Source organism: Branchiostoma lanceolatum, chromosome 6, assembly GCF_035083965.1.
Source record: "Branchiostoma lanceolatum isolate klBraLanc5 chromosome 6, klBraLanc5.hap2, whole genome shotgun sequence".
In the NCBI taxonomy this organism is placed as follows: Eukaryota; Metazoa; Chordata; class Leptocardii; order Amphioxiformes; family Branchiostomatidae; genus Branchiostoma; species Branchiostoma lanceolatum.
Genome location: NC_089727.1, coordinates 23,662,568 through 23,689,787, shown reverse-complemented (window position 1 = coordinate 23,689,787; position 27,220 = coordinate 23,662,568). Strand labels below are relative to the sequence as shown.

Sequence of the window (27,220 nt, the reverse complement as noted above, 5' to 3'; positions counted from 1 at the left end):
GGTGATGCACGTTGTCTATTTTACAATGTAACAGGGACAATACGATCACAGCAAGTAGGGAATCTTTGTACCCCGTATCTGCCTGAAGTATTAATATTGCAGTCAAGCGTAACGGGTTATAACATGGTTGCTATGGCAGGGCAGCGGCCCTTGCCATTAATTATAGGGGTGCAATTACGATATTGCATTGACATTTAAAATAGTTACCGTGTAACAAAGACATTGTGCATCACCACGCCGAACCAGGCAAACGATATGCCAAGTTATACACACCAATGCGACGACGGGATCGTGAGTTATAGCTGCGAACGCGCAAACAAAAGCACTTCCAATACTCCCAGAAGGAGGTCTTCCTCCTTCCCTGAGTAATAAAAAATACAAAAGCATTTTGTATGCTAAAATTTGATCAAGACACATACTTTAAGTGCCATATATGTAACAGTACTCTAGTATACATGCACAGATGTCACTAAGTACTATATGTTCCTCCACAGGTTGCCTCCAGCGAGGAGTTCTGCAGCCTGAGTGTGAATCAGCTGACTGAGATCATCAGCCGTGATGAGCTGGATGTTAAAGAGGAGACAACAGTGTGGGAGGCTGTGGTGAAATGGGTGCAGCACAGCAGGGAGGACAGGTGGGTGTCTCCCAACTAGGTGAAAATGAAAGGGATCTTGATCCAGTTTAGGAGCTAATCTTCCACAAGTTGTGACGAGAAATATAGGCAGTTTTGGAATCTCCGTGTGATCTCATCTATAAGAGTTCATCTATACAATTAAGTTTCTATATAGCTAGCTCCATGGGTTCGCAGAAAAGGCCCCAAGGCTGTGCATGGAGGTTAATTCTCTAATGGAATATCCTAGAGGAAAACTGGGTCAATCACTCAACGGCAATACCAGCTGTGGCTGCATATGAAGGAAGGCAATAACTAATTGTTACTGAGGGATGGGGTGGGGGCACATTCACACACAAGTGTGAGGCATCTGTTTTGAATTTGATGTTGTGGCCAACAAAGGTCAAATCTGCGACCATAAAACCACAGCAAAAATTCCAGCATTTACAGTATTTGTACATACACAAAATGTATGATTATCCCTCTACCCTTTACTCTGCAGACTCCACCACCTACCCAGCATCCTCCCTCACATCCGCTTCAACCTGCTGACCTCAGAAGACATGGCAGCCATCTTACAACACCCTCTGGTTAGAGAGGATCCTGGGAGTTCTGAGATCATCAGGAATGTGGTACAGAGGGGGGGCTCCAACTCAAATCTCAGGATTGGGATGGACACACTGGAAATGGCTCTGTTTTTCAAGGAAGGGTGTGCATGTACTTTTTTTTTTCAACCTGAACAATCCTTGAACAGCATCATTCAATCTAGATCTTGAAGCTTCAAGATTTGATTTGCTGATGGTACATAAGTACTGTAAATGCTGAAATGTTCACTGTGGTTTTATGTTTGCGGTTTTTGCGGTGACCACTTTACCTCAAACTTAAACCACCGCAAAAAGCCGTTCCATTGTGAGACTGTAGCGCTACTATGGTTTCAAAACACAAACTCTTAACCACGGCGAAAACCCCATTTTCTTCCTACCGCAAAATTAAATCCCTGCTAACATTTCTGCGTTTACAGTAATTGCTGTGACCTACATGTATATCCCTAGAGCCGCACTACAGCAGAGAGCTAGTCCACTGGTAGTGGTGTGTGTTCAACTCCCATACTCTTTCTCATTAGTGCTGTGTGCTAAGCAGAGAAAGCAGTATGTACCATATTTGAAGTCTGTTAGTTTGATATGGCCGAATTATTACACACACAAGGTAAACATTAACCCCTGGGCCATGCCAAGCCAAAAAGATTGCTGGATAGGGGTTTTTCTTCCCTTGCTTAACTATTTGCAATTTTGCAGGAAGTCCTTTTAATTTTTCAAAATTGACCAATGTTATATTATGTTTCTCTCCAGCTCAAGTGAGATGCTCTACACAAACCCCAGCTCGGGAAGATACAGGTTTTGCCGTTACGAAAACCTGCCTCCAATCGTAGCCATGACAGTCACCGGTGACAACAATATTTACGTCCTAGCTGAAGTTGCCGGGACAGAAGACTGGTTGTCCTTCCTTGTGTACAACCATCTAGGAAATACGTGGGAACAAAGATCTTCAGTACAAATAAGGGTACATATCGAAGATTGTGATTGCCGAAGTGAGCATCTTGTTGAAGTGTTTGGGCATCTTTATTACCTCGGTTGTGCGGTGTCGGGGACAGATGAGGAAGTGGTCGTGATGAAAAGGTACAACCAGTATACGGACCAATGGCACATCTGTTCAACTCCATGTGCACATGGTGAGCCATTCGGGTTGAGCTCTAATGTGGCGTTGTCCTGTGGTCCGCACATCTATTTGTTCACACGTGCAGAAATGCTTCGCTACGACCCGAGTGATGACCAGTGGTGCAGGTTAACTCTGCCAATAGCCATACATGAGTTCTGGACAGCTGTTGCCATGGGAACAGAGATCTTCTATACAAGTTTGGACTTACCTGATATGTTGGTGTACGACACTCAGTCAGAAAGCTGGAGTGAGCTTCCAAGGTGGGCAAACACAGGACAACCTGACTGTGTCGGCCCTTGTCTGTTCGTCCTTCAAAACCAGCTGCATGTATTGACATGTTTCCGCAGTTTAGATTCAGGCAGGCACATGCAGATATCGGTATGTGACAGGTCTGCACGTGTCTGGAGAGACTTAGATGTACCTCTGCCTGAGGAGGATTGGTTTGGGGATGATCTTGTGTTCCCTGTGGCACGTATGTACCAGCCATGTTTGAACACCAGTTAACAGTATCAACACCAGAACTCTCATAGAAAGAAAAGAGTTTGTCAGTAGTTTCAGTAGCACTATGATAAGCAGAAACGGTTGAGAGCAACCCTTAACATTGTTTTGTTCTTCTGGACAAGAGACATCAGATGACCTGATAGTCTGCAAGGTAAACATTGCACTCATACTGGTGATAGTCACCAGCTTTTAGAAAGTAGTACAGTATATTGTCATCTGTTTTGGATGACACCTCTGGAGTGGAGGCATATTTCTGATATTTTGTATATTGCTCAACTTGTCATTTTGAGTCTACTAGTTCTTTTTTGTTTGTGATCTCTATATTATATCCGTTACTACATTTGTACTGAAGAGGCCCAAAAGAAATGCTTGAAACTGTTGTAAGTTAGTGAAACATGTATAATACAACACAGTGTATTCCGTATCGCCCAAGGTACCGGCCCGACCATGGGTTGTATTGCCCGAAGGCCAGAGGGCATAGCCTGAGTACCAACCTCCGTAGTGACCGCTGGCTCAAAAGAATTCGCTTGCTAGTGGTTAGCAAGCGAATTCTTTTGAGCCAGCGGTCACTACGGAGGTTGGTACTCAGGCTACAGAGGGCAATGCGACCCGCGGGATATCTGAGACTGAGGGTGATGCGGAATACACCGTGTTGTATTTTATCTATGTCATACCCACCCGAGAAAACACATATTTCAATGCGATATGTGCCAGAAGTGTCAATGCGATATGTGCCAGAAGTGTCAATGCGATATGTGCCAGGAGTGTCAATGCGATATGTGCCAGAAGTGTCAATGCGATATGTGCCAGAAGTGTCAATGCGATATGTGCCAGAAGTGTCAATGCGATATGTGCCAGAAGTGGCAATGCGATATGTGCCAGAAGTGTCAATGCGATATGTGCCAGGAGTGTCAATGCGATATGTGCCAGGAGTGTCAATGCGATATGTGCCAGAAGTGGCAATGCGATATGTGCCAGAAGTGTCAATGCGATATGTGCCAGAAGTGTCAATGCGATATGTGCCAGAAGTGGCAATGCGATATGTGCCAGGAGTGTCAATGCGATATGTGCCAGGAGTGTCAATGCGATATGTGCCAGAAGTGTCAATGCGATATGTGCCAGGAGTGTCAATGCGATATGTGCCAGAAGTGTCAATGCGATATGTGCCAGGAGTGTCAATGCGATATGTGCCAGAAGTGTCAATGCGATATGTGCCAGGAGTGTCAATGCGATATGTGCCAGAAGTAGAGAGATTATTGTGATTCCAACCTCCAAACTCTGTATTCAAATTTTCGACAACCGCGCAACCGGCACACTAGAAATGCTTTCTCTGATTGAATATTCTATGGAAGGCTTTGTGATAAAAGTAGAACCCTGTGTAATAACAAAAGTTATTGCCCAGTCTGGAACACCCGTTTGAAATGTTTTTGCGTCCCAGGTATGACATGAATACATGTAGTTCAGTGGTTAGAAAAATATAAACAGAGAACTGCTCTGTGTTTTGAGAGAGAAGCAGGTGTTGATTTTATTTCTAATTGTTTAATCTTTTTTTCAGTATCAGTCAGTCAATAGTTAGTTGGAAATGGCTTTGATTCCGTCCTGTTATTGATATAACCTAATAATATATACTTCTGTTTTCTTTAAAAAGTTCATATTTTTCAATATTTTCCCATTGTATAATAATTTTTGAAAAGAAACAGTAATAGAGCACATAGTCACTTTGTCTCCTATTACACATTGGAAGGGCTGTTACACTTGAGGGCACATTATTGTACAGAGCTTGAGATTACCTCCAACTATTGAAAAGTAAGGGTGAATCTCTCCTCTTTCAACACAAAATCCTACTCCTAGTACTTCCACATTAACAAGGCAAATTGGACCTGGCAGAGTTCACTCTCATGCCCATACTACAGTTACTGTACCTATACAAATTGACATAGTTTATATGGCAACAATGCAGGGTCTACTAGTATTTGTAACAGCAACTGCTTCTCTTCCTTGTGATGAATTGAAAAATAGAAATGATTTTAAGTACTTTGCATAATGTTTGGTAATGTTTCAACATAAGTTACTTGTCATAAGTGACAGTCACAACATATTAAAAGGCCTGCACATTTGAATAAATTAGTGGATGAGCATCTCTACTTTGTCTTCTGTGAGTCAAACCTTTCTGTATATTAAGCTATCTCACAGTGCGATGCTCTGTGAGTAAAAGTCGAAGTTTATGTCTCTTTCCATGCTGTATTCATGCCAGGGGCTTTAAACTTTGACATTTACCCATAATGCATTACACCGCAGATGTGCACTTTGAATGGTGAACTAGTTGATTTGCAAGACACAAGTCTTCCATATGTGACACAGACCTAGAGTTCTTTCTTTCGTGTTTCTTTGCTCAGGTGTCCCTCAGACTTACGTAATGAGACCATCAGTGTCCTGTCCCCGTGGCGGATCTTGTCCAGCCTGTAACACATTACGAGAACACGCCGCCTATCCTGCTGCACGCCGTCAGGGCTCTCTGGGCCCGAGGAAAACACCACAGTTGAAGTGGCCTGCCGCACTTGGGCTGCACAGTCGTATGAGGGGGAGAAAATAACTTAACTTGTGTTAAATTTTGTTTCATATTAACTTAAATATTCATACAGATGACTTTATGAATCTATGTGTGAATGGACTGTTTAAATCGAGAGAGGCAAGCATCACTTCAAACAGGTTGTACAGCTATCAGGCAATATTGGGGGTATTCTATACACCTATGAAATATCATAAGGATCCATCCTCAGCTTCTCGAGTTATGCTGTTCACACACACAATGTGGCACCTTTGGGACCTGACAGAGGAATAAGATGAAGAGGGAAATGACTAAGATGTATTTTCTCATCCCTCGTGCAAGACATAAGGAAGGCCAGATAATGAATGTCTGTGGTATTTGATTCAGTATAAGACAAGAGTTCAGACACCTGAATCCTCCATGAAATATTTTGATTATACAAATGACGTAATCTGTGGATGTACACCTGTAACTAACTTACGCATGTCACAAGTATTAAATTCCTGCCTTTTATCTCTTAAATGAATTATGACACTTTCTCATTGATTATGAAAATTAGGTACATGTTTGCATGATTTGTGAATTGTTCCACCTGCTATGAATTTCATACGTTACACACACTTAGGTTCTATCATTGAAAACACTAGAATTATAGATTTTCCTGATTCGCATGCATTATCTCATGAGGTACATCTTTATCTGAGCTACCTGCATGCTGAATATCATGCAAATCCGGAGGATAGTAAACCGATTGACGTTTTAAACTCATTGCACGTAATGTTGGGAAAGTCTTGGACATTTATAAAGCATGGTCTTGACAAGAATTGAAGAATTAAAGTTAAGGACCTTTATCTTTGACATATGTTGTTTTTGTTGCGCATGCATTGATTATGCAAATTACTAGTAGATTCTGGTTTGCATAATTAGCATATACCTAATAGTATGTAAATTATCACTTAAAGGAGCCCTAAACTCCAGAAGGGGGTGTTATTTTCCACTAGATCATGTATCGATGAATACATAATCAGTCGACATTTTACAGAATTCCGCTGTTGGTGAATTACACCAGGTTCGTTTATGTAAAACAATATGATACTCACTAAACCCGTGCACACTCTACCCATGTATTACCTATACGTATACACACTTCATTCACCGTGAATATTGCTGGCATGAATTAGGGGTGATAAGCGCAATAAGAAGGCCAGTTGTTGATAAGATTTAAAAGAACACATAGCAAGATAAGTTTTTCCGAAAATAATTTCATCAGGTCGGTAGAAAATAGGATATGGGAGATTCTTTTTACACAACCAGGTATTGATCTCGCCTGCTAACGTTTCGGTGTCTATCAGACACCTTCTTCAGCCATAGCGACGGCACCCATCACATGCAGCCTAAGTTATGAAAGAGATACGTAGATGATGTGATGGAGATAGTGAAGAGGGGAGTCCAACAAGAACTCACGGACCACCTCAATAACACCGACCCCACGGGTAACATTTAGTTCACATAGTTACGAAGAGGAACAGAATGGAACATTACCGTTTCTTGACACTCTTTTGGTACGCAAGGAGGACGGCACAGTCAAACTTTTGGTGTACAGGAAGGCCACGCATACGGACCAGTACCTCAACTTTGAATCCCACCACCCATTGCACCAAAAACTGGGAGTGATCCGAACCTTACTGGACAGGTGCAATGCGGTGATCACAGAAGAACAGGACAAACAGCTTGAAACACAACATGTCAAGAGGGCCCTCAGTCACACGCTGCGGCTACCCCCAGTGGACATTGAAGAAAGTGGATCAACAAAGGAGTAGACCAAAACAGATAGAAAAGAGCAAGAAACAAGAGGAAAGAGCAAGAGCTATGGTGATCATTCCATACATCAAAGGGGTCACAGAGCCGTTGGAGAGAGTGTTCAGGAAACACAATGTGTCCACTGCAGTAAGGCCAAAAACGACACTCAGGAGCCTGCTAGTGCACCCTAAGGACAAACTGGATGACCTAGCAAAAACGAATTGTGTGTATAAAATTCCATGTAAGAGCTGCAATGAAGTCTACATAGGACAGGAAGGACTTTTGGGACTAGACTGGAAGAACACAAGAAGGAAGCCGACAGTATTGAGGTTGTAAAGTACAACAAGTAGACAAGAAATCGGCAGTCACTGACCACATTGCCAGACACAACTGCGTCATTGACTTGGATGGGGCCAAGGTCATCGACAGAGAGGATAACAGACGCACCCGTTGGATTAAGGAGGCGGTCTGGATAAGGAAGACAACACCGGTGATGAACCGAGACGAGGGGGGATACAAACTTAGCCATATTTGGAACAGTGTTCTCAACGCAAAGGCGCCACCTACATCGGCTACTTATAGCGGTGAGAAGCAGTACTCAAGTCAGAAGCTCTGAAGAAGGTTTCTGACAGACATCGAAACGTTAGCAAGTGAGATCAATACCTGGTTGTGTATAAAGAATCTCCCATATCCCAAGATAGGTTTTTCTTAGCATCCCTGAAATTCTTTTTGTAACCTAACTTTTGTCACGCCTTGTTAGGTACATTGTAATCAGCCATAGGCGGAAGTTGTTTAATTCAATTAATAAAAAAATAGAGGGTCACCTGGCGAATTTAGTAGAATACTGAATGCTTTTTGATGAGCACGGTACTAGAGGGTAATTTATCGTATACTGTAATAAGCATTCATTTTTACTTCCTAAAATTATGAGCTATTCGAAAATAACTCCCCCTCTGGAGTTTAGGACTTCTTAAAGCTATTTAGCTATCTACAAACCCAATATTTTGATGGTCCGTCAACATCTTACTGTCTTTCTTTCAAACTCTCAAACAAAATTGATCCCTGCAGTTCCACGATTTATTATCCCTCTGAAAATCTGTCTACCACTAAAAAATCAAGACCATAGCATGTCCAGAACACGAGATATCAAAACCCAAAGTTCCAATGCATGCAGTTCCTTAGAAAGTAGCTAGGACACAGAAATTTTCAGTTGTATGTTGTGGTGAAGACTCGTAAAGATATCCCTAATACATTATGCAAATTAGGTCTAACCCAATATCATTGCTATCTCAGTATGTGCATCTTCAGGAAAGGCACCTACAACCTTAGAAAACTTGGTCCATACCAACATGACTTATGCCGATTCCACCATACCAACAAAAACGCCCCTGCACTTCCAGAAAAGGTCAAAAGCAATAAGGAAATGGACCAGCTCGGGTTCGAACCAGGGTCAAAATGCCTAATGCTACAAGGTCCTAAAATCCTAACCCTCTGCGCCACGAAACATCACAGTGTTGACATATGGGGCGTGCTGATACACCTAAAGTGCACCGTCTACGAGACGGAAGTTAGCCACGGGCGTTTGTAGCACGAGAACGCCACAACAATGGGAATTTGAACTAGGCAACCGACAACCATGATCAAATTTCACGTCATTCCCCCTAAAGGTAAACATATGTTGAAAATTTATTTGTGCATTTTCAGATTTCAGTTCCATTAGGTAAAGTAAGTCTTTTCTCAGTTCCCAAGAGATACCAAAAAGAAGGGAGTTTAACACAGAGTTGATTTATTCCCCCCAACGACCCGGAGGTCAAGGGACTAGGTAGGTAGATATCTTAGAATATATATAACAGCGACACATTGCACGTCAAAAGCGTTAGTGTAACCACACATGTCTAAAGGTTGACACTTTAAGATTAGTTTACAATAAATTTAGAAAATTAGAAAAAATATCTACTTAAACACGAGGCTTTCATGATTCTTACCATTATCTTCAATTGCTCTTTATACAAAACCATGCTGAAATCCTCTATTTATCTTCTTCTGTATGGAGGAGTACATCCCTATATGTGAGAACAGATTTGGCTCGACGGCAAACCTCCTGTAACCATGGGACTCTACGAGATCATTCATGTCCATGTCTATAGGAGAAGTGTTATTCCTCGTGGTCTCTAGGTAGTTCACGAACCCCACTGCTGTGTCCTTCCGGTACAACATGGCGGGCATACAACAGTGGTCGGCCTGAAACATGTGTAGAAGTGCTTAGAAATTCTCCTCCACTCCATAATATGCACTCTGGAAACTGCCCAGGCTGCAAGTCCGCAACAGACGACACTTGCCATACAGAAGGTGTAAACTTTAGCATAGGATTTTGACACCTTGTTGAAAAATAGCGAATGAACAAGATCAGAGTACAAAGTGTTCCTCCTACGATGCCAATTCCAACGAGTTCAAGAATATGTACAAAGATACGTTTTGGTTTTGTGTTATGAAAGTCATTTTGCATATATGTCGGAGTAAACAGTTTGAAGAATGTTTTGGTGTAGTTGTTTTCTATCAGCTCGAAACCTAGCTCGGTACTTCTTTTCAATCTTTGTCTGAATGATGTGATGAAGAGTATCTAATGCCCCGGGAGTTGCCAGCGCGTCGTCTTGTAACACAAGAATAAACTTCGGATTAAAAGAAAGCGTTTCTTTCAAACAGTAGATGTAGTCTTCTTTTTCTTTCTTGAAAGTGTCTTGCAACGTTGACGGCGTCTCAATGGTCTGTTTCAGATATTTGGAGCGAACTGGAACATATGACGACAGAAAAGCAGCATCGGCATGAGAGGATGGGTCCAGGTCTACGTCACAAACAACGAGCCGAGTCTCTTTTGACAGATTTTCCCGAAGAACCGCAGCGACAGTCTGTAGAATATACCCCGGGTTGTAGAGAGATCCGTCCCGCATTTGGACTTGCCTGTTGACGGTGACAAACCCAATGGCAAGCTGCGCTTCGGAGTCTGCATCAGCTAAGCTGTGAGGCGGCCATGTTGGTCGCGAGAGGAGTGACGTTTGCGCCAGGGTCTTACGTTCTTCGTTCACCTTCATTGCGTACGCGAAGGGACCCGTCCTTCCCATGTGTAGGGATTGACTGTAGTAGATGGAGTAGTGCAGTCTGTGACAGAGGATGGGTAGGACGACACAGAACGTCGCGACGTACAGGAACAACACGTCATACAAAGGACGCCTGGCCATAGCACAGCGATGCAGGATCATGCAGCACGGAGATTGTTTAACGGCAGACGAAGATCGTATTTCCGTTGAGGGCCGGTCAACCTCGACGCAGAACAAACTCAATGTCAACAAGGAAAAGTTGTAGAATTTCACCCGGCAAAGAAGTCATAGCGACATGCAGATTTAGACGGTAACAATAGCACTAACCTCTACCACAACCATGTGTACATGATGCACGCGTTCCACTCAGTGGGGCTCTTAAGCAATAAAAGAAAACATGACCTTTAGCGTAGATACCATTTGTCAAAGGGGGGGGGGCTGTTAAAACATACATAGAATTACATCAAATTACAACCGATGGTAAGCACGAACCATTTCTTACAGCAAAGACTGAAATGTATAATCATTTGTAGAATGCACACAGTCTCTAAAACATACTGATTACAGTAAGTAAAGGAATTAAGAATACCCGCGCAATGGTATAGCTAGCTTTAGGGCACCTATCGTCTGGTAGGTGAGTAATTCAAGGTCGCTGAACACAGTATTCATCCGCGACCGCTGCAACTAGTGCGATCAAAACTGTTCAAGACTTTGTAGAATTTCATATGCGAAAGCCAGTGAAGCAGGACTGCAGCACGGTGTTGAAGAATGATATATTTATTTAGTGGCTTTGCGGTAGAAGAATAAGCTTTTTTCAGATCCTATGGGTTGCATTGTGAAGTTTGCCCTGCAGGTGTATAGTGCAACTGCCTTTGTAAATCGCTTGACGCCAAGCATGAAAGAGATCCTATGGGTGTGTCAACAGCAGTTGATCTCTGGACGCCATGTAAAATAGGCCATAGAGTGACGGGATAGAAGGCATGAGCTCGTAATACCCCAAGGAATGTGGACAAGCACACCGGGTCACCCATATGTATACCTTTCCCAGTATGTCTGTTTGTTCTAACGCGCAGAGGTTTAACGCGTAATGTCCCAACTCAAGGAAGATATGATCGCTGGTGCAACCTCTTAAACCGAGCCCGAGCGGCTTTCGGAACAAACCATACTTGGAGTCAAATGGCGAATATTTTTTCTCTGTTTATCCAATGCCTGGCATCTACTAAACTCAAGTAAACATGGGCAGGCCAGTGTACTGAAATCATTTAAAGGGCATAAGACACCAATGACATCAACATTAACAATTTCCTGAAATTACATAAAACAAAATACTATTGTTTAGTAACATAGAAGTTTTTACAAAATATTCACACTTCGGATGTCATTGAACATCGAACCATCAAAACATCATACCTCCAGCTTTTGATTCTTCCCACCAAGTAATTACATTAATCAGTGACTTTACTCTCCCGATGATGTAACAATGAACATGGCAGCTGATTTGGAACTTTGCACTGCGGCTCGGAAAGAACATTATTTTTACAAGCAAACAAAATAGATATTGTTATGTCCTTTAATTGAATGTTATCATGATAATTAAGCACCGGTGGCCGTGTTCATTGTGACGTCATGCTTGGGCATTAGTCACTGATTAATGTAATCACCTGGTGAGAAGATCAGATAAGAATAAAGAGCTGGATCCATGGAAGTATGTTTTATGATGGTTCAATGTTAAAGAACATCAGAAGGATGTGTATTTGTTTTAAAATCTTATATTCCTTCAATGATGCTACTCCTATTTCAGAAAATAAGAAAATGTTGTATTTTGGTGTCTTATGCCCTTTGAATTACATAACAAAACCAGTTTTTTTTTTACCTTTCCTAATGGTACCTACATCTCAAATATGACCTCCATAGCCTTTACGGTAGGAGATACACAAATTTACGCATAAAATATGCAAATGAGGTCCTCATTAGCATAATTCATGGACAAGTGTGTTTACCTTTTCTAAAGGTACCTACATCTCAAATATGATATCTGCAGCTATAATGGTAAGGGAAATACAAGTTTCTGCATACATTATTCAAATGAGGTCATCATTAGCATAATTTATGTCCAGGTGTATTCACCTTTCCTAATGGTACCTACATCTCAAATATGACAGCCGCACCTTTTACGGTTAGGGAAATACACGATTATGCATAAATTATGCAAATTAAGTCCTCATTAGCATATTATGTTATCGTCAGGTGTATTGACCTGTTCTAAAGGTACCTACATTTTAAATATAGCATCCGCACTATTAAGCAAAAGGTACATATAACTTTCTGCAACACCATTAATGGAGTTACCACCCTTACATCTACTTGGTTTTGGGCAGCGGATCGGAACCACCAGCTGTTGGGAATTGGGGAATACTCGCCCTAGATAAGAGACCAATGGATTCAACAGGTGTGACCTCAAAGCCCATACCCACAATGGAGAAGTAGATATTCCTCATTACTTATGCAAATTCAGTCCAAATTTGCATAATTACCACTTCAGTTTGTACATCTCTGCCCAACCCACTTGCGTACCAAATAACATGAAAATCTGTCGTTCCTTCCTTCAGTTATTCTACTTGGAAGTTTTTACAAATACGCCTCTGCAGCTCCAGTGACACAGACCAGGGGGCCCAAAATCGACCTTGACCTTCCTCCTTCTAAGACCTACCCACATACCAAATATCATTACAATCCATTCACACGTTCTTCAGTTATGCTGATTTTACGCATCCGGTGACTCATACATACACACACGGTGACACAAACATACACACACGCGCACACACACGCAAACACACTAACTTTGCATGATTTGCACTTCAGTGTGTACATCTCTGTCCAACCTACCTGCGTACCAAATAACATGAAAATCTGTTGTTCCTTTCTTCAGTTATACCCCTTTAGAACATTTTTACAAATAGGCCATTGTATTTCCAGGGACACAAACCAGGGGGCCCAAAATCGACCTTGACCATTCTCCTCCCAGCGCATACCCACATACCAAATATCATTACAATCCATCTACACGTTCTACAGTTATGCTGACTTTAAGCAACCAGCGACACACATGCAAACGATTTACCTCCTTACTTATGCAAATTCGGTGTCATTTGCATAGTTTGCACTTAAGTGTGTACGTCTTGGTCTAACCTACCTGTGTACCAAATAACATGACGACCTGTCGATCCACTCTTCAGTTCTTCTACATTGAAGATTTTTACAAATACGCCATTGCAGTTCCAGTCACACATGCCAGGGGGCCCAAAATCGACCTTGACCTTTCTCCTCTTAACGTCCACCCAGGCACCCACATACCAAAAATCATTACAATCCATGTACAGGTTCTACAGTTATGCTGACTTTAAGCATCCGGTGACACATACATACACACAGACACCAAACGCACGCTAAACAGTATCTCCATGAAAAAGCAATTAACAATATATATTTTTTTTTTTTTCGAATGATAACTTCAGCTCGTGGAGGACGTATGTATATATCGATATATGATATTTAGTCCCAGTGCGTTTGGCTAAATACGTGAGCCGTAATAAAGTCTGGCATTGCATTAACTTGCTAATGACAACGCACCATATGCCTCGTCCTCAGTCGCCAAGTCCCAAGCTGTGATACTCTTCCTTGTCACTAGGGGACATTTCAGCACATGCCAGGATAATCCCGCGTGTGCTGTTGCCTCTTCATCACAATTAGCAGTTTAACCAATGACGTCATGTCTATTAGCGGTAAGACAGCTGAGAGACCAGTTGCATGTCCGTCACATTTCATTTACTTTAGACCAAAATGATAGACATGACAGTAACACACCTGTGTTTGTTATTATAAAGAAGTTAGTGACTTACTTTTACTAATGTGAACTATGTTCGCCGTCCTCTTGCTATGTTGACAGCCCTACTTTCTGAACTTGATAGCCTTTGTTTATCAGTTCCTTTTCTACTTGTAATAATTTACTTACTGTGCTAATGTACTTACTTATTTTTCTCTTATGGTCTTCGCTTATAGTTGATGTACTGTATAGAATATCAGTCAGCCATTCTAAAGAAAAGAAAAGTAAAGTAAGTGACTAGCAATGTGTCTTCTTCGCCTGGAATTTCTATCAAACCTCACCATTGCAACCAAAGTGTGTCCCATTTTGCTTTCCCAGCACATGTTTTACAACAGGTGTATTCATTATTTTTTCTTAAAGAATCTATTTAACTTTGATGCTCTATGTAAAGTTGGATAATGAGTGGGTGGAATATTGGACCAAACAATGTTCACCTTTGAAAACATAGCGATAACAGGTTGTCTTGTACCGTTATAGCCGAGATACGATTTTTTGCGAGATAGCTAGGGAAGGCCTATTTGGCTCGGGAGTCGACTTGTATAGTCCGCTAAACTTGGTGTGCACCGAAATGCCTCCTATTGAAAAGAAAAGTTATCGCAGCCTTGGACTGATCTTTTCCCAACCCCTATCCACCTACAAATACACGTAACATGTTCAAGGTAGATTATCCTCTCAAAAGTGGGAAAATTCTCATCCTGTCAAGTTTCCCCCAATAACTCTTTTTGTTCTTGAGAGGATCATGTGACATGACTTTATTATTAGATATTAAGAATATTAACTTATAACACGTGTCGAAAGCAGAGGTGTGTGGTTTCGGCTTGTTTCATAGCGGGCTTTCATGACCTTATGTTATGTTGTGCGGTACGCGGTCTTTTTGTATCTTTTTGCAACCTTTTCTACGTCTCTCCAGTGTTTAACCATTTTATAACCTGACGTGTTGTCTATTAAGACCGTCTGACGTCCAAAACGTCGCAAATAGACGTGAGAAACACGTCCAAGCTTATATTTCAACCTACTTGGTCCAAGCAGAGCGAAAAACAAGATCTTCTATAGCCTAACTACGGAATGACGTCACGACCGCGATTGCTCCCCATATATGGTAGCCCACCGCTACGTCATCGACTGGTTCATTTTGCAAAGAGAGGGGAATTGATGATGTTCACAAACAAAATTGAAAAAAATTGATAAATGCAGCTCAACAGATATCAAGCTTCTCATCACTACATAGTTATTTGTAAAGTGTTAGAATTAAAATAAAAGGGTGAGATTGATTGCAACCTGTAATCTACTCTTTTAGATAAAAAAATACACCCTCTACATAGAAAGAAAAGTGTAATCGACCTGAAAGAGTGGGTCGTTTCTCAGAAGTCCGGACTTGAGTAACCAGTTTGGAGGAAAGAGAAGAAAAAATAGCGGAAAACCGAAGTCATGAGTCCATTCAAGCTGAAAAAGCACAGGTGAGCTCTTAGATACACTATTATTGTGCAAGTCATGCATACATTTGAGGGATGTAGTCCCCTGGTAGTATGTTTAGACGATTCTGTCGCGACACGACGATGGTAAGGAGGAAGTAAACACGTTGGGAAAATGGCTTCTCTGTGCGCTTATGTTGGATTAGAGCGTTTTGAGGACGGTTCCTCACGGGTGTCGTTGTTCAAAACATCACGGTAACTAGAGGAACATAGAAACAACGGGATTGACAGAAGAAAAGCCTCTAGAAGCGGTATAAACGTTGTGGTTTTTAACGCAGAAAGTGTTCAGCTGTACGTATGTGTGTGTGTTGGGGGGTGGGGTGGGGGGGGGGGCACAATGCAAAGTTTCCCTGCAGTTTTCAATTTATGTAGAGGAAGCAGAGTAACATGCTGACTGTGTAAGATAATGTGTCGTACGCTTGTTGATAGATATGATACATCTGCTGTCATAAATCTATTACCAGTAGGCTATATACTATATAAATTGGTTGAAATTATGTTTCCAGTTTCTGCAGTAACCTATTTGCTGCGAACTTAGAAAACACTACGAAAAAAATTATTATTGTGCTTGTTCTGTCTTCTGGATGTTAAACCCTTTTTCATCCGCGAACTGCAAACCACAGGGTCATGTTCATATTCTCCCAACTGTGAAATTAGATTGCCTCGTAATTAAATTCATTTAATGATTTATAATGTGGTTGAACTTGTGAGGGTTTCAAGATGTCTTTCACCGTGAGGGTTTCAAGATAGCCGTGGCGACTACAGAAAGGGCGTTTTTGCTTGTTATTATATATACTAGCCCTTTCGTACTCGTGGGGCAGTCCACACAAGATGTCCAGGTGGTGTCCGTCCTGCCGTTTTCCTTGGATGGCGGGCCGCGATGCTTGGTCCCCGAACTCCCAACGCACTTACCTGCGATGGTGGGCGGTTAAGCAACTCTGAAAAACGCCCTTTCTGTAGTCGCCACGGCTATTCCCCACCCCATCCAGCAGCGTAATTACTGTGCACTTCCAGTGCTGCATACCTTAACTCATTTTCAGATTCAGGTCAGGATTCAAGTCCAGAGGTTCAGGTTCATGTCTGGACTTATGTAAGTCCGGAGTGTTCACGGTGGTTTGAGTTCAGGATAGCGCTGTAGTGACATACTAGACAGTGTTCTCGCCAGGCCTTTTCAGCATAGGGGCCCCCTATGCTGTGATTTGGACCCCCTATGCTGTGATCTGGACCCCTATGCTGTGTTTCAACCAGCATAGGGGTGTTTCTTACTGGGACAAACCTTGTGACCCTTCATAAATCTTATAAAAAGTTCATATTTGGCTTTAGAATGAGGCTGTGACAGAGGAAAAAGTCTACTTCACAAAATTTATCTCTCAAAATGCATGAAATAATGTCTCATTGGGTTATGAATTTACAAATTTTCCGAGGGAACATGCCAGACTCCCTACTCTGGTCATGTCTTCAGCACTCTACGCATGACTTGCACCGCGTAAAGTTGGCCTTCTGTACCTGACCCCTATGCTGTGAAAAAATTCTGGTGAGAACACTGCTAGAACTGCGACAGTAATGGGAACACCGGCCGTTTTATGAAGAGCCAGTCAGAAACCACCTACTAGCGACTCTCCAAGGGTGTTACAGACGGACAGAACAGGTGCACTGAACACATCGTAAAACTGCATAATGTAAAATGTACATTACATACGTTTTCTGTACATGTAGCCCTTGATTAGACAAGGAGGTAGGCGGACAAAATAATTTTATGGTGGATGAAGGTGACAGCAAAAACTGTGAACATGAAACCACCGAAAACTTACCCCCAAAAAAATGCATTAACAGTATTCGTAACATCTTTTTAGTGTCAGTGCTCTCGTGTTAGGGATATTGCTATCCAAACGTGAGGTTAGCATTAAAAGTGAAGAGTTCACCACGAACAAAAAACCACAGCAACATTTCTACATTTACAGTATTTTACTCTCCAAGCAGAGGTTGTTGGGGACCTCCTCATGCATATCATGAGCTGTTGTTGTACTGGCACAGATTGCTGTCCATATTGATGAGGTCGTTAATCAGAGGGCATTTAAACTGTTGTTATGGTGGTAGGGATTGCTGTTCATGTTTAATGTACCATAGTACAATTATTTACATTTTAGATTGTTATTAGAAGTTTGCTGAAACCAGACCAGGGGCGCACCCGGGCGAGCCACGACCTCAAGTTTTACATCATCCACGCTAGAACCGACACATACAAACACTCTTTTTTTCCCCATAGTACCATCCCACAGTGGAATACCCTGCCTGGCACGGTTGTGACGGCTCCCACCGTTGAGTCGTTCCGTGCCAGGCTGGAGGTCTGCCCGCCTTATCCCGGGACCTCAACTCCCCCCCTGCTTTGCCCCTGAAGGGGTTATTTGGGGGTAGCAAGATGTAGATGTAGATGTAGAAGTCCTGTCACTATATATGTACTTAAAGGGAAACACCATATGGTTCAACTGCAAGTACTTTATGTTAGATTGACAAAATATGCCCTAATGGGCCTAAGGCCAGTAAGGGACTGTACAAAATTTACAGGGGGAGAGGGCCAGTCGTCAGAGGGTCGGGTTAAAAAGAATTTCCTAGGCCCTCCCCCAGGTCAAAAACTTTTTCCTATCCGTAGCCTTTACAGTAAGGGAAATACAAGTACATGCCTAAATCATGGAAATGAGTCCTTCCTGGCCAACAACATGAAAAAAATTTACATGTAATAGTAAAACTGAAACTTAGAAAATGAAAACAGTCGGAAGGAGTCTGCAACGGAGGCCAACATTGTACATCTGCAGGGCTCGAAGTTAACTATGTCCTGATGTCCTGGGGCCTCAAAATTTGACCCAGGACATCTCTTCGGGACAGTTGAAATCCACTTTTGGGACAATATTGGGACAGTAGGGGAAAAAATTAATGTTGAGGCCTGATCTGAATATGACATCCGTAGCCTTAACGGTAAGGGATATGCATAAATTACGCAAATAAGGTCCTCATTAGCATAATTCATGGCCCGGTGTGTTCACCTTTCCTAAAGTCACCTATATCTCAAAGATGACATCCGCATCTTTTACGGTAAGGGAAATACAAGTTTATTCATAAATTATGCAAATGAGGTCCTTATTAGCATAATTTATGTCCAGGTGCATTCACTTTTCCTAAAGTACCTACATATCAAAGATGACATCCGCAGCTTTTACGGTGAGGGTAATACAAGTTTATGCATGAATCATGCAAATTAGGTGTTCATTAGCTTAATTTATTGTCAGGTGTATTCACCTTTCCTAAAGGTACCTACATCTCAAATATAACATCCGTACCATGTAGCATAAGGTAAATACATGTATAACTTTCTGCAATACCATTAGTAGAGCTACCACCCCACATCTACTTGGTTTTTGGCAGAAGAAGAAAGAAGAAGAACAGGCAAGCAAAAACAGTATATTCCCTCCTGGGAGGGGAATATGATTAGCAGGTAATGTTTGGTAGCTGCGTGCTAGATCAGCAACTTGCCAGGGTTTTGAGTGCCCTTCCCATCCAAAGTCATGATCAGGTTTGACCCATTTTTACACCAGGGTGGAGTGAGGAAAGTCGTGAAACTAAAAGTGCCTTTCCCAAGGACACATCATCTAGCCAGGTTCCCCATGAATTGAACCCGCAACCTTTTTATCTCACATCCACTTAAGCCTAGCCACTTTGGCCATTCAATGCCACCTATTTGAAGATGAGAAAATGATTATTTCCCCATCTTAATTTTTTTTTGGAAGGTAGATGGACCTTAAAGTGGTCACTTCTACAGGACATCAAGTGCACATGGCCATTATGACTGGCCTTTACTGGCCGCTTCAACTTGAAGTTCAAGCGTTAGGCCTCTCGCCTGAAGTTCCTTGACTACACAGCAGTGGGTTGAGTGCAGGCTTTGCATTTGGAAGGTTGGAACCCTGCCTGGGTCATGACATAGGATTTGCCTTTGACAAAGCTTAAGTAAAAAGAGCTCTGGTTGCAGTTAGGAGGCATGTCATTGTATACATTCAAAGTATGATGTATATTTCACAAGTTGCTCTAATCCAGGTATTTACTAACAAAACAAGACCAAAAGAAACATCAAGCCTTGACATAAAGCAGAATCAAAGTCACGACTCCTACTGTTTAAGTCTTTAGGTAATGTAGGGCATCTGGAAGCCTTGGAGTTTTGCCAGAGCAGTGTTACCAGGAAGATACAATCCCCAGGGTAACTTACATATGAAAATGTTTCTGCCATCTGGACAAATGCAAGGCTTGCTGTTTCCCTGCTGAGCAGTTAATGTACTAGTAATGGTTTTCTTGGAAATGGGACACAGGCATTTTAATTGCTCCTCAGAAAGCCTTACAAGTGGGGGTCTGATAGTGAGAATGTATGATTTGGAGCTGCAAGGGTTTGGAGCCGCCACTATTCAACACTCAGTCAAGTTGATTCAACTTGTACGGTATCAAATTGTGTTGTATTGTACTTTGTGTTCCAACTACATTTTGTACTTTTCTTGTAGCAATTGGCTAGATTGTTAGATGACATTTAGTGCTGTGGTCTGGTGTGGAGCTCGTGGCTGTCGTTTCTTGCTTCCACATGTACAGGTGACATCAACAATCTTTAGCAATCTGTGTAAATGATTATTATACATACATACATCTATACTATAGTACTGCCGGTGTTGTATTTTTGTACTATGTGGCTAAATACAATTTGCAAACAAATGAAGTATATTTTTGTGCAAGGGTCTGCCTGGAGCAGTTGTGTTTTTGTGCTAGCCAAGGTGACCTTACAATTGTATTGTAATTTGTATTGTATCACAGCGCTCGTGAGTGCGACTCGCATACAACATGTATGCGACCAGTTTTTTGAGAATGCGACTAGATTTAAAATCACGGTCGCACGGTGCGACAATCAAAAATTAAGACCTGCGCCAGGATAATGCCTGCAGAACTAAGCGGTAAGCCGAAAATATACTAGTAGGTATTCCAACGCTACCGCGAATATCGTCGGTGAATTTTCTATCATGTTCCCACACCCGCGGTACAAAAACTATCCGTTCCTAGTGGCAAAGTTACCCATAGAAATAAAGGACATAAGTTTCTCTCTTTTGTGGTGTATTTGTTTGATTTGTAAAATGTTTCAAACGCCAAAACTTTGTCGATGAAAGTGAGCGCTCGCCGGACGCTCGCTGTTTTCAATGGCGGCCATGATGTTTATGAAAAATAGACCGCAGCAGAGTAAAAGGCCTGTTTCCTGTGGTCATATTTATACCTGTTTCAAGCGATGATTTTTGCGATCAAAAATTGATGAATCAATTCAAGCCGAGTTTTATTAAAAAATTTCAAATTTTTCTTTTGCCATCGGTATCATTTCAAAGCTCATTGGCTGCCCGTTGTTACGTTGCTACTTTCATTCTGCTGCTGTCTATACTGCACAGCGGCGAATCACAAAGCTTTCTCCATGCGGTCGGCCTGTCATTGGATGGCGGCGCCGCGCGGTCCTGACGCGCGAAATCTGAACTGCGCGTTTCGAAGGAACCGAAGATATTTGACTGGTTCGGCACAAACAGATCATTTTTGATACTATTGAGCAAGAATTTTAACGATATTAAAGTATTTTGGATTATTTGTAGACAGAGGGTGTGGGTAAAAGGAAAAGAAATGCCTGTAAAAATGTTGAACTTGATGCCAGCAGTGAAGTTTCAAATTATGGAATGTGACTTTATTTGTTTTGGTCATGAACCCAATAGATAAGTTTTAGAGTTATCTATTTATTTATCATGCAAGGTTATGTGAATCATTTCTTGCCTTGTTCCAAGTAAGAAATACCATTGTGTATTTTTCAACTTTTTGAACTTGAGGCACCGTGGCCCCCGGATAGGGGTCAGCCGGGGAACCTATGCCAAATTTTTCTAAAAATCCATCGTACTAGTATCAGTATGTAGGAAGGTACATGTATTGAATGAATTGAATTTCCAATTATTCTGCACCATCAATGTAGGCTTTTATCTTTTATGATCTATTCAAATACTTTATTCCCGGTTGTTAACATTGATTAATAGGAGTATTACTTGGTATAGCCAAGACTTTTGCTTGTTCTTCCAACTTTTTGTAGTGGTGCTCCTAGATTTTTGCTGGTGCTCCTAACTTTTTTGAGTTAGGAGCACAGTGCTCCTAGGCCTAAAAGTTAGTCTGGAGCCCTGTATCATGTACTATTTAGGGTGTTTTCACATCTGTGGTTCCGACTTTTGCCATTGTTGCCAGCTGGGCTGAATAGCAAAAACTTGATCTCCGGCTTTCATTCTTTGTCACACCCAGTGGTTGTTAGGGATGGGGGCTGTTTTTGGATTGCAGGCCTTTAGAAGGCAATCATGTCCATATGATTGCTGGTTTGAGTGTACAACTTACAAGTGTTGCAAAGGAAATGGCAAGATTCGATTTTCTGTTCAGGACTAGACACAGCTCCATCAGCTTTTCAACAGTTTGCAGCTGAACTGAAAAGGTTTGGAGCAGCTGGTTTTCTTGTTAACTTCCTTTGCACGAGAAATTGTATTGCTGCCCGTAGAAGGCCTTCTGTATTTCAGCATCAAAAATGGCAATGACGAATAAGAATTAGGATGATGATCTTTCAAAAGACCAATAATTGGTAAAGCCACAAGAAGTAATCACAGTTGTCTTCAAAATTGTGTTATACATTTTATCAAATGTGGTCTGATACATTCATCATCATCAGTCAACGTGCTTTCGCTACGACAGGGTTATACCACCCTTTTTACGGGGTGACATACCCTTTCATACAAGACGGGGATGCGCTAGTTACATTATCTTTTTGTATTGTTGGTATTTTCTGTGAATTTAGCTGTCATAGCTTAGAGTTTTTTGAAAGAAAAAGAAGACAACAAAAGGTCAGGCTAGATTATGCACGTCCATGATGGTTGTTTTTAGCATGTCAAGTGTGGAGAAAGTATGACTGACTTGCAGCTGCTTTCTTAAGTTATGCTTTTGTGATGCTTGTTTCCTTGCACAGAAATCACAGGATCATTATAGAAATTCCAATGGATGGAAACAACTTACAAAAGGTGTATTATTTAGGTATCGGTAAGTCCGTTGTGTTTGGAAAAGACTCATGAATGCTTCCTTGCACTGGTCGTGTTTGTTATGGGAAGTTAGCACACCCAGTCAGTTGAGCTCGCTTAAACTAGTAAAACTTACTAAAAGGGAATTTTTGACAGCTACATGTATACAAGTTTATAAACACGCATTCATGCAACCATAGAGAGTAATACATGAACAGGGTTTTTTCTAGAAAAATGAAACAAGAGGGAGCACACACAGGCAGGGGAGCGAATTCTATATGTATTTATGGAAGAATCGATCGCTGAGTGAAGGCTGTCTACTGGGGATTAGTCTAAAATCTTAATTCGACAAGGGGGCGTTGGGCAGAAACAAGAGGGGGCAGCGCCCCTCTTCCCCAATTTAGATGAACCCCTGCATGAATTAGACCTTATGTAACCATTCTCATACATCTCATACACATGCTAGTCTCAGGGTGCACCGTAGAATAATGAGAGTTCATGTTACATTGTACATATATGTCCTTTCCTCTATCAGCAAAGCCCCGCAGCTTAAACCCCGTACATACTAAGCAGCGCAAGTCGCCCGAATCGCCGAAATTGCCGAAGCCGCACTCCTTCACACCAGGGGTCGAACAAGCGCAAGTTGTAAAATCGCTTCCTCATACACACTCTTGTTCCGACGGGATCCCTAAGTTTCATCTGTATCCCCACATCCCCGAAGATAGCCATGGGCACACATGTGCATCGGGCGTTTTCACAATTGCGAATTGGAGCGTTCATACTAGGCCACAGCAATGCGGCTTCGGCGATTTCAGCGATTCGGGCGACTTAGTATGAACGGGGTCTTAGTCACTCACTTAAGTATACTTTGTCTATTAGTAAAGCTATTACCCTCTTGATTCCTTTTCGTGAAAAACTCTGCGTGCTAAATCAACACATTGTTGACTCTACAAATGTAGTCATTTGTCTGAATCGTCCCACCTTGCCCCCTGGATGTCTTAACAATGGGCTTCCAGGTATATCTGATAGAATCAGTTGTGTCACCATAGATAAACATTCCTAAGTCACTGGACCAATAGTGAAGTAAGCACCCCACAAACTTGTTTGTTTTAACACCTGTCTGAGGTTCAGCAAACACAGGCGTTGAGCGTCAAGTTCGTCACCTTGTTGAGGGACTTGTCTATCCGGCACTCATTGGACCATGACCGGACTGCATACTTCCCCAAAGGTTGTTGTATTTGCAGGCAATTTTGTTAAAGCATTTGCATATCATTATGCATGGTTATGTAGAACTGTGTGACTCATACTTTGTGACTTCGTTTCCGCCTGGACTGTTGGTTGGCATTTGGAGGGTTTCTCAACCAGCAAACTCAGACTGTGAGTGTGCGTGGGTACAACATGTACTAGTAGGTAGGTTCAGGATTTGATTTGATTTGATTTGATTTATTGGAATTGCAACAGTGCAATACACGTGGGACACAGGCAGCTATTGCTGATGTTGTGACCCACACACATAATGTACCCGATTTTTACACTTGGGCGGAGTGGGGAAAATCGTGTTAAGTACTTTTTTTCCCAAAGGCACAAGATCGGTGGCAGCAGGGGATTCGAACCCGGAACCCCTCGGTTCTGAGTCGGAAATCCTGCCGTTACGCCACACGACCCCACTAGTCATTCAGGATTTAAGGTCTGTATGTTTTGTATTAATTTTGGTATTATATATACTGATATTTACAACATGTCCCCGTGGCGCAAGCGGTAACCCAACCCTGCTGCTTTGCCATCTGGATCAAATTCCGTGGATCCTAGGGCTGCGTTCGATCCTAGGGGTCGACTCCAGCTCGGACATGTTGTGAGGGATTGCATTCGTCATTTTGGATGGTGACGTAAAGCCGGCAGCCCCGTGTATGAGGGAGCTTCGGGCGTAAGCCTCAAGCGTCAAACCTGACTGCACGTAAAAGAACCCAACACACTTATCGAGAAGAGTAGGGGTGACCCGGTGTGCTTGGCCAAAAAACATGAGCCGTAGCGAAGCCGCATTGCACTACCACTAGCTACTTGAAAAAGCATATATATATTATTATATATATAATCTAATGCTTCGTGAGGGTGGTGGTCATTATAGATGCCGTGTGACAGGACGTGTCTAACAGAATACATGTACGTTATTATCGGTTTTGACATGCTTTTGTCCTTATTGATAAATCACCCATTATTTAAACATTTAGTTCAGGTTACTAGTAATGTTCAGGTTCAGGTCCGAACCTGTACCTTAACCCGTGTACCTGTACCTGTGTACCTAAAATTTGTTAACACAGCTCTAGACGACCGTCAAAAGTATGTACATGTATTTGTCATCTTGGCCTGAATGCCCTCATTGAGACACCATCAGCAACTTATTAATAGTACAAGTTTCTCTAAAAGAGATAGCTGAATCCATGTCGTAGAACTTTTAACCCGAAGGAGGTACTGTGTACGTGGGTTTCGCTCTGCTATAACTATAAGGAGAATGCTCTAAATCCAAAAAGGATTTCCTTGCTGCAAGCAAAAATGCATAGAAATACAAAAAAATTCGTGTCATTTAAATTTCGGGCCAGTGACAAATCATGATTCTGGCAAGTGGAAATGACCATGTACACCTGTACATGTACTTGTACCCCTATGGCGTAGGGCCAGTGAATTTTTCCATACTTAAGCTTTTTCAACCCAGAAGTATCACCCTGTCATGAGGATTGGTATTTCTTTGCCCCTTGCCAATTCAGTTCATATATAACTGTATAGAGTCTGCGGCTATGTACATTAGCTGTTAGACTAATTGTCTAAATGACTTCATGCTTTTAGCGATGACCAAGTATGGTAAGATCTTCGCTGGAATTACCACTTAGTCATTAGTTTTCCACTTCTGGGAAAAAAAAACCATACCTGTGGAAAGCTGTGTAAATGTTTAGTCTCAGCAACCTCCCATGTGGAACTGAATATGTGTACATAATTAGACAATGTACAGGTATTTAATGACGTAGTATATAAGTGTCAGTAGTGCATGCCTGGCCATTGTCGCTCACTGGTGCATGCAGACTCTTCTCAGTACTGGAAACAAGGGCTGCATACACGTACACATATACACGTACATGTACAGCGCTAGCCCCGATTTGAAAGAGACCTAAAGGTTCCATCATTGAGGAGAGACACACCTCAAGCACATTTAAAAACCCACCACATGTAAGTTACATGATTGTACATGTATCCTTAGCCCCAGTTTCAAACGTTTTTCTCTTTTTTGGAATGAAGTGAAATTTGAAAATTCATTTTTTGAAATTAGTTAACCAGTTTGGTGGGTTCACTTTTTGGCTTCTGCAGTAACATTTCTATCACTTTCAGAATGTCTGGTTTTTTTAAAGTGTTTTTTTAAGTCTTAATTCACTTGCCTGCTCCATTTTTTCCTGCAAAAATCCCCAAACCAAGAGATTGGTTTGGCGTGGGCTAAAGTTTGTATTATGATATAAGTTATATTATTAATTTATAATCTGTCTTTCTTGTATCTAGATGTCCATGATGACGTACTTGATGGGACGTTAGTGCCGTTGCGACAGTCGTGTGTTAGTTAGACATCGCCATGGCAATGCGTTCAGCTCTTCGCTCCTCACTCCTGGTCGTCAGCGTCGTGCTCATGATCACCACTCCACAAGCTCTTCTCTTCAACCTTAGCGGTGGGTACATAAACTGGACATTCTAACTACAAAATTCTGATATCATTTGCAACTGTCTTGTCCAAAGTAATTTGTGTTGCATGCAACTTGCTTTGTTCTCTTTTTATTACCTTTAGAATTAGAGTCACAATGTACAAAATATGGCCACATTTTAATTGTATGGAGGACATCAACGTTTATTATGTACATTGTGCATTACTACTAATACTAGGAGCATTTTCCCAGCTTTTGTTTTATAGCATACATTGTAAAAGGGAAGGAAAATGATTGATGCAGGTCAGGTTTGTTTGTTTGTTTGATGCTGGTTATTTCTCAAATGCTGGAAAGTATTTTGAGCTCTAGATCTATAGCAGATTTTAGATTAGTAACTTATAGTAGCTACATGACATTGTAGTTTTAAGAACCAACTTGTAGCTACTTGGTTGAATTTGTGTTTGGCCTCAAAGCATTCTTGCAAGTCTGACTATTGTTACAAATGTGCAGACATCAAAGACAGCGTTCAGCCCAAAGCTCCGGTGGCTGAAATAGGCTCCCCTTCGTTCACCTTCAACTGCACCGTGAACCAATCGTCCATTACCGCATACGATGTCGTCTGGAAACATTATAGCGTCAGGCTTCCTCCGGACTGGCAACATGTCGTTAACGCGACACTGATCCAGCTGGTCATCCCAAACATCACCGAAGACTCGTTCGGGAACTACGAGTGTCGTTCACGTCTGGAGAACCGGCTTATTGGGGGGGCACAACTTGAAGTTGGCTGTAAGTAGAACTGTGGAACTAACACT

The 27,220-nt window shown here is 41.9% G+C and overlaps 3 protein-coding genes across 9 annotated transcripts in view; 2 read left to right on the top strand and 1 right to left on the bottom strand.

Annotated features, from left to right (window-relative positions):
• The window catches only part of LOC136437096 (interleukin-6 receptor subunit beta-like), a 237,385-nt gene that overhangs the window by 139,756 nt on the left and 70,409 nt on the right, over positions 1-27,220 (bottom strand). The window lies entirely within an intron of this gene.
• LOC136437086 (uncharacterized) lies at positions 474-4,967 on the top strand. Its single transcript, XM_066431552.1, has 3 exons — positions 474-634; positions 1,113-1,319; positions 1,960-4,967. Exons 2-3 carry the CDS (start codon positions 1,174-1,176, stop codon positions 2,828-2,830), a joined length of 1,017 nt encoding a protein of 338 aa, XP_066287649.1. The 5' UTR covers positions 474-634; positions 1,113-1,173; the 3' UTR covers positions 2,831-4,967.
• LOC136437095 (protein sidekick-2-like) overlaps positions 15,480-27,220 on the top strand; it is a 36,050-nt gene continuing 24,309 nt past the window's right edge. For 6 of the 7 annotated variants that reach the window (XM_066431564.1, XM_066431559.1, XM_066431563.1 and 3 more), the window contains exons 1-3: positions 15,480-15,613; positions 26,272-26,435; positions 26,919-27,194. In XM_066431564.1, coding sequence (XP_066287661.1) covers positions 26,342-26,435; positions 26,919-27,194 — 370 coding nt within the window. In that variant the 5' untranslated portion in view covers positions 15,480-15,613; positions 26,272-26,341. The remainder of the gene's footprint in view (positions 15,614-26,271; positions 26,436-26,918; positions 27,195-27,220) is intronic. The other variant, XM_066431566.1, reaches the window with a different exon arrangement.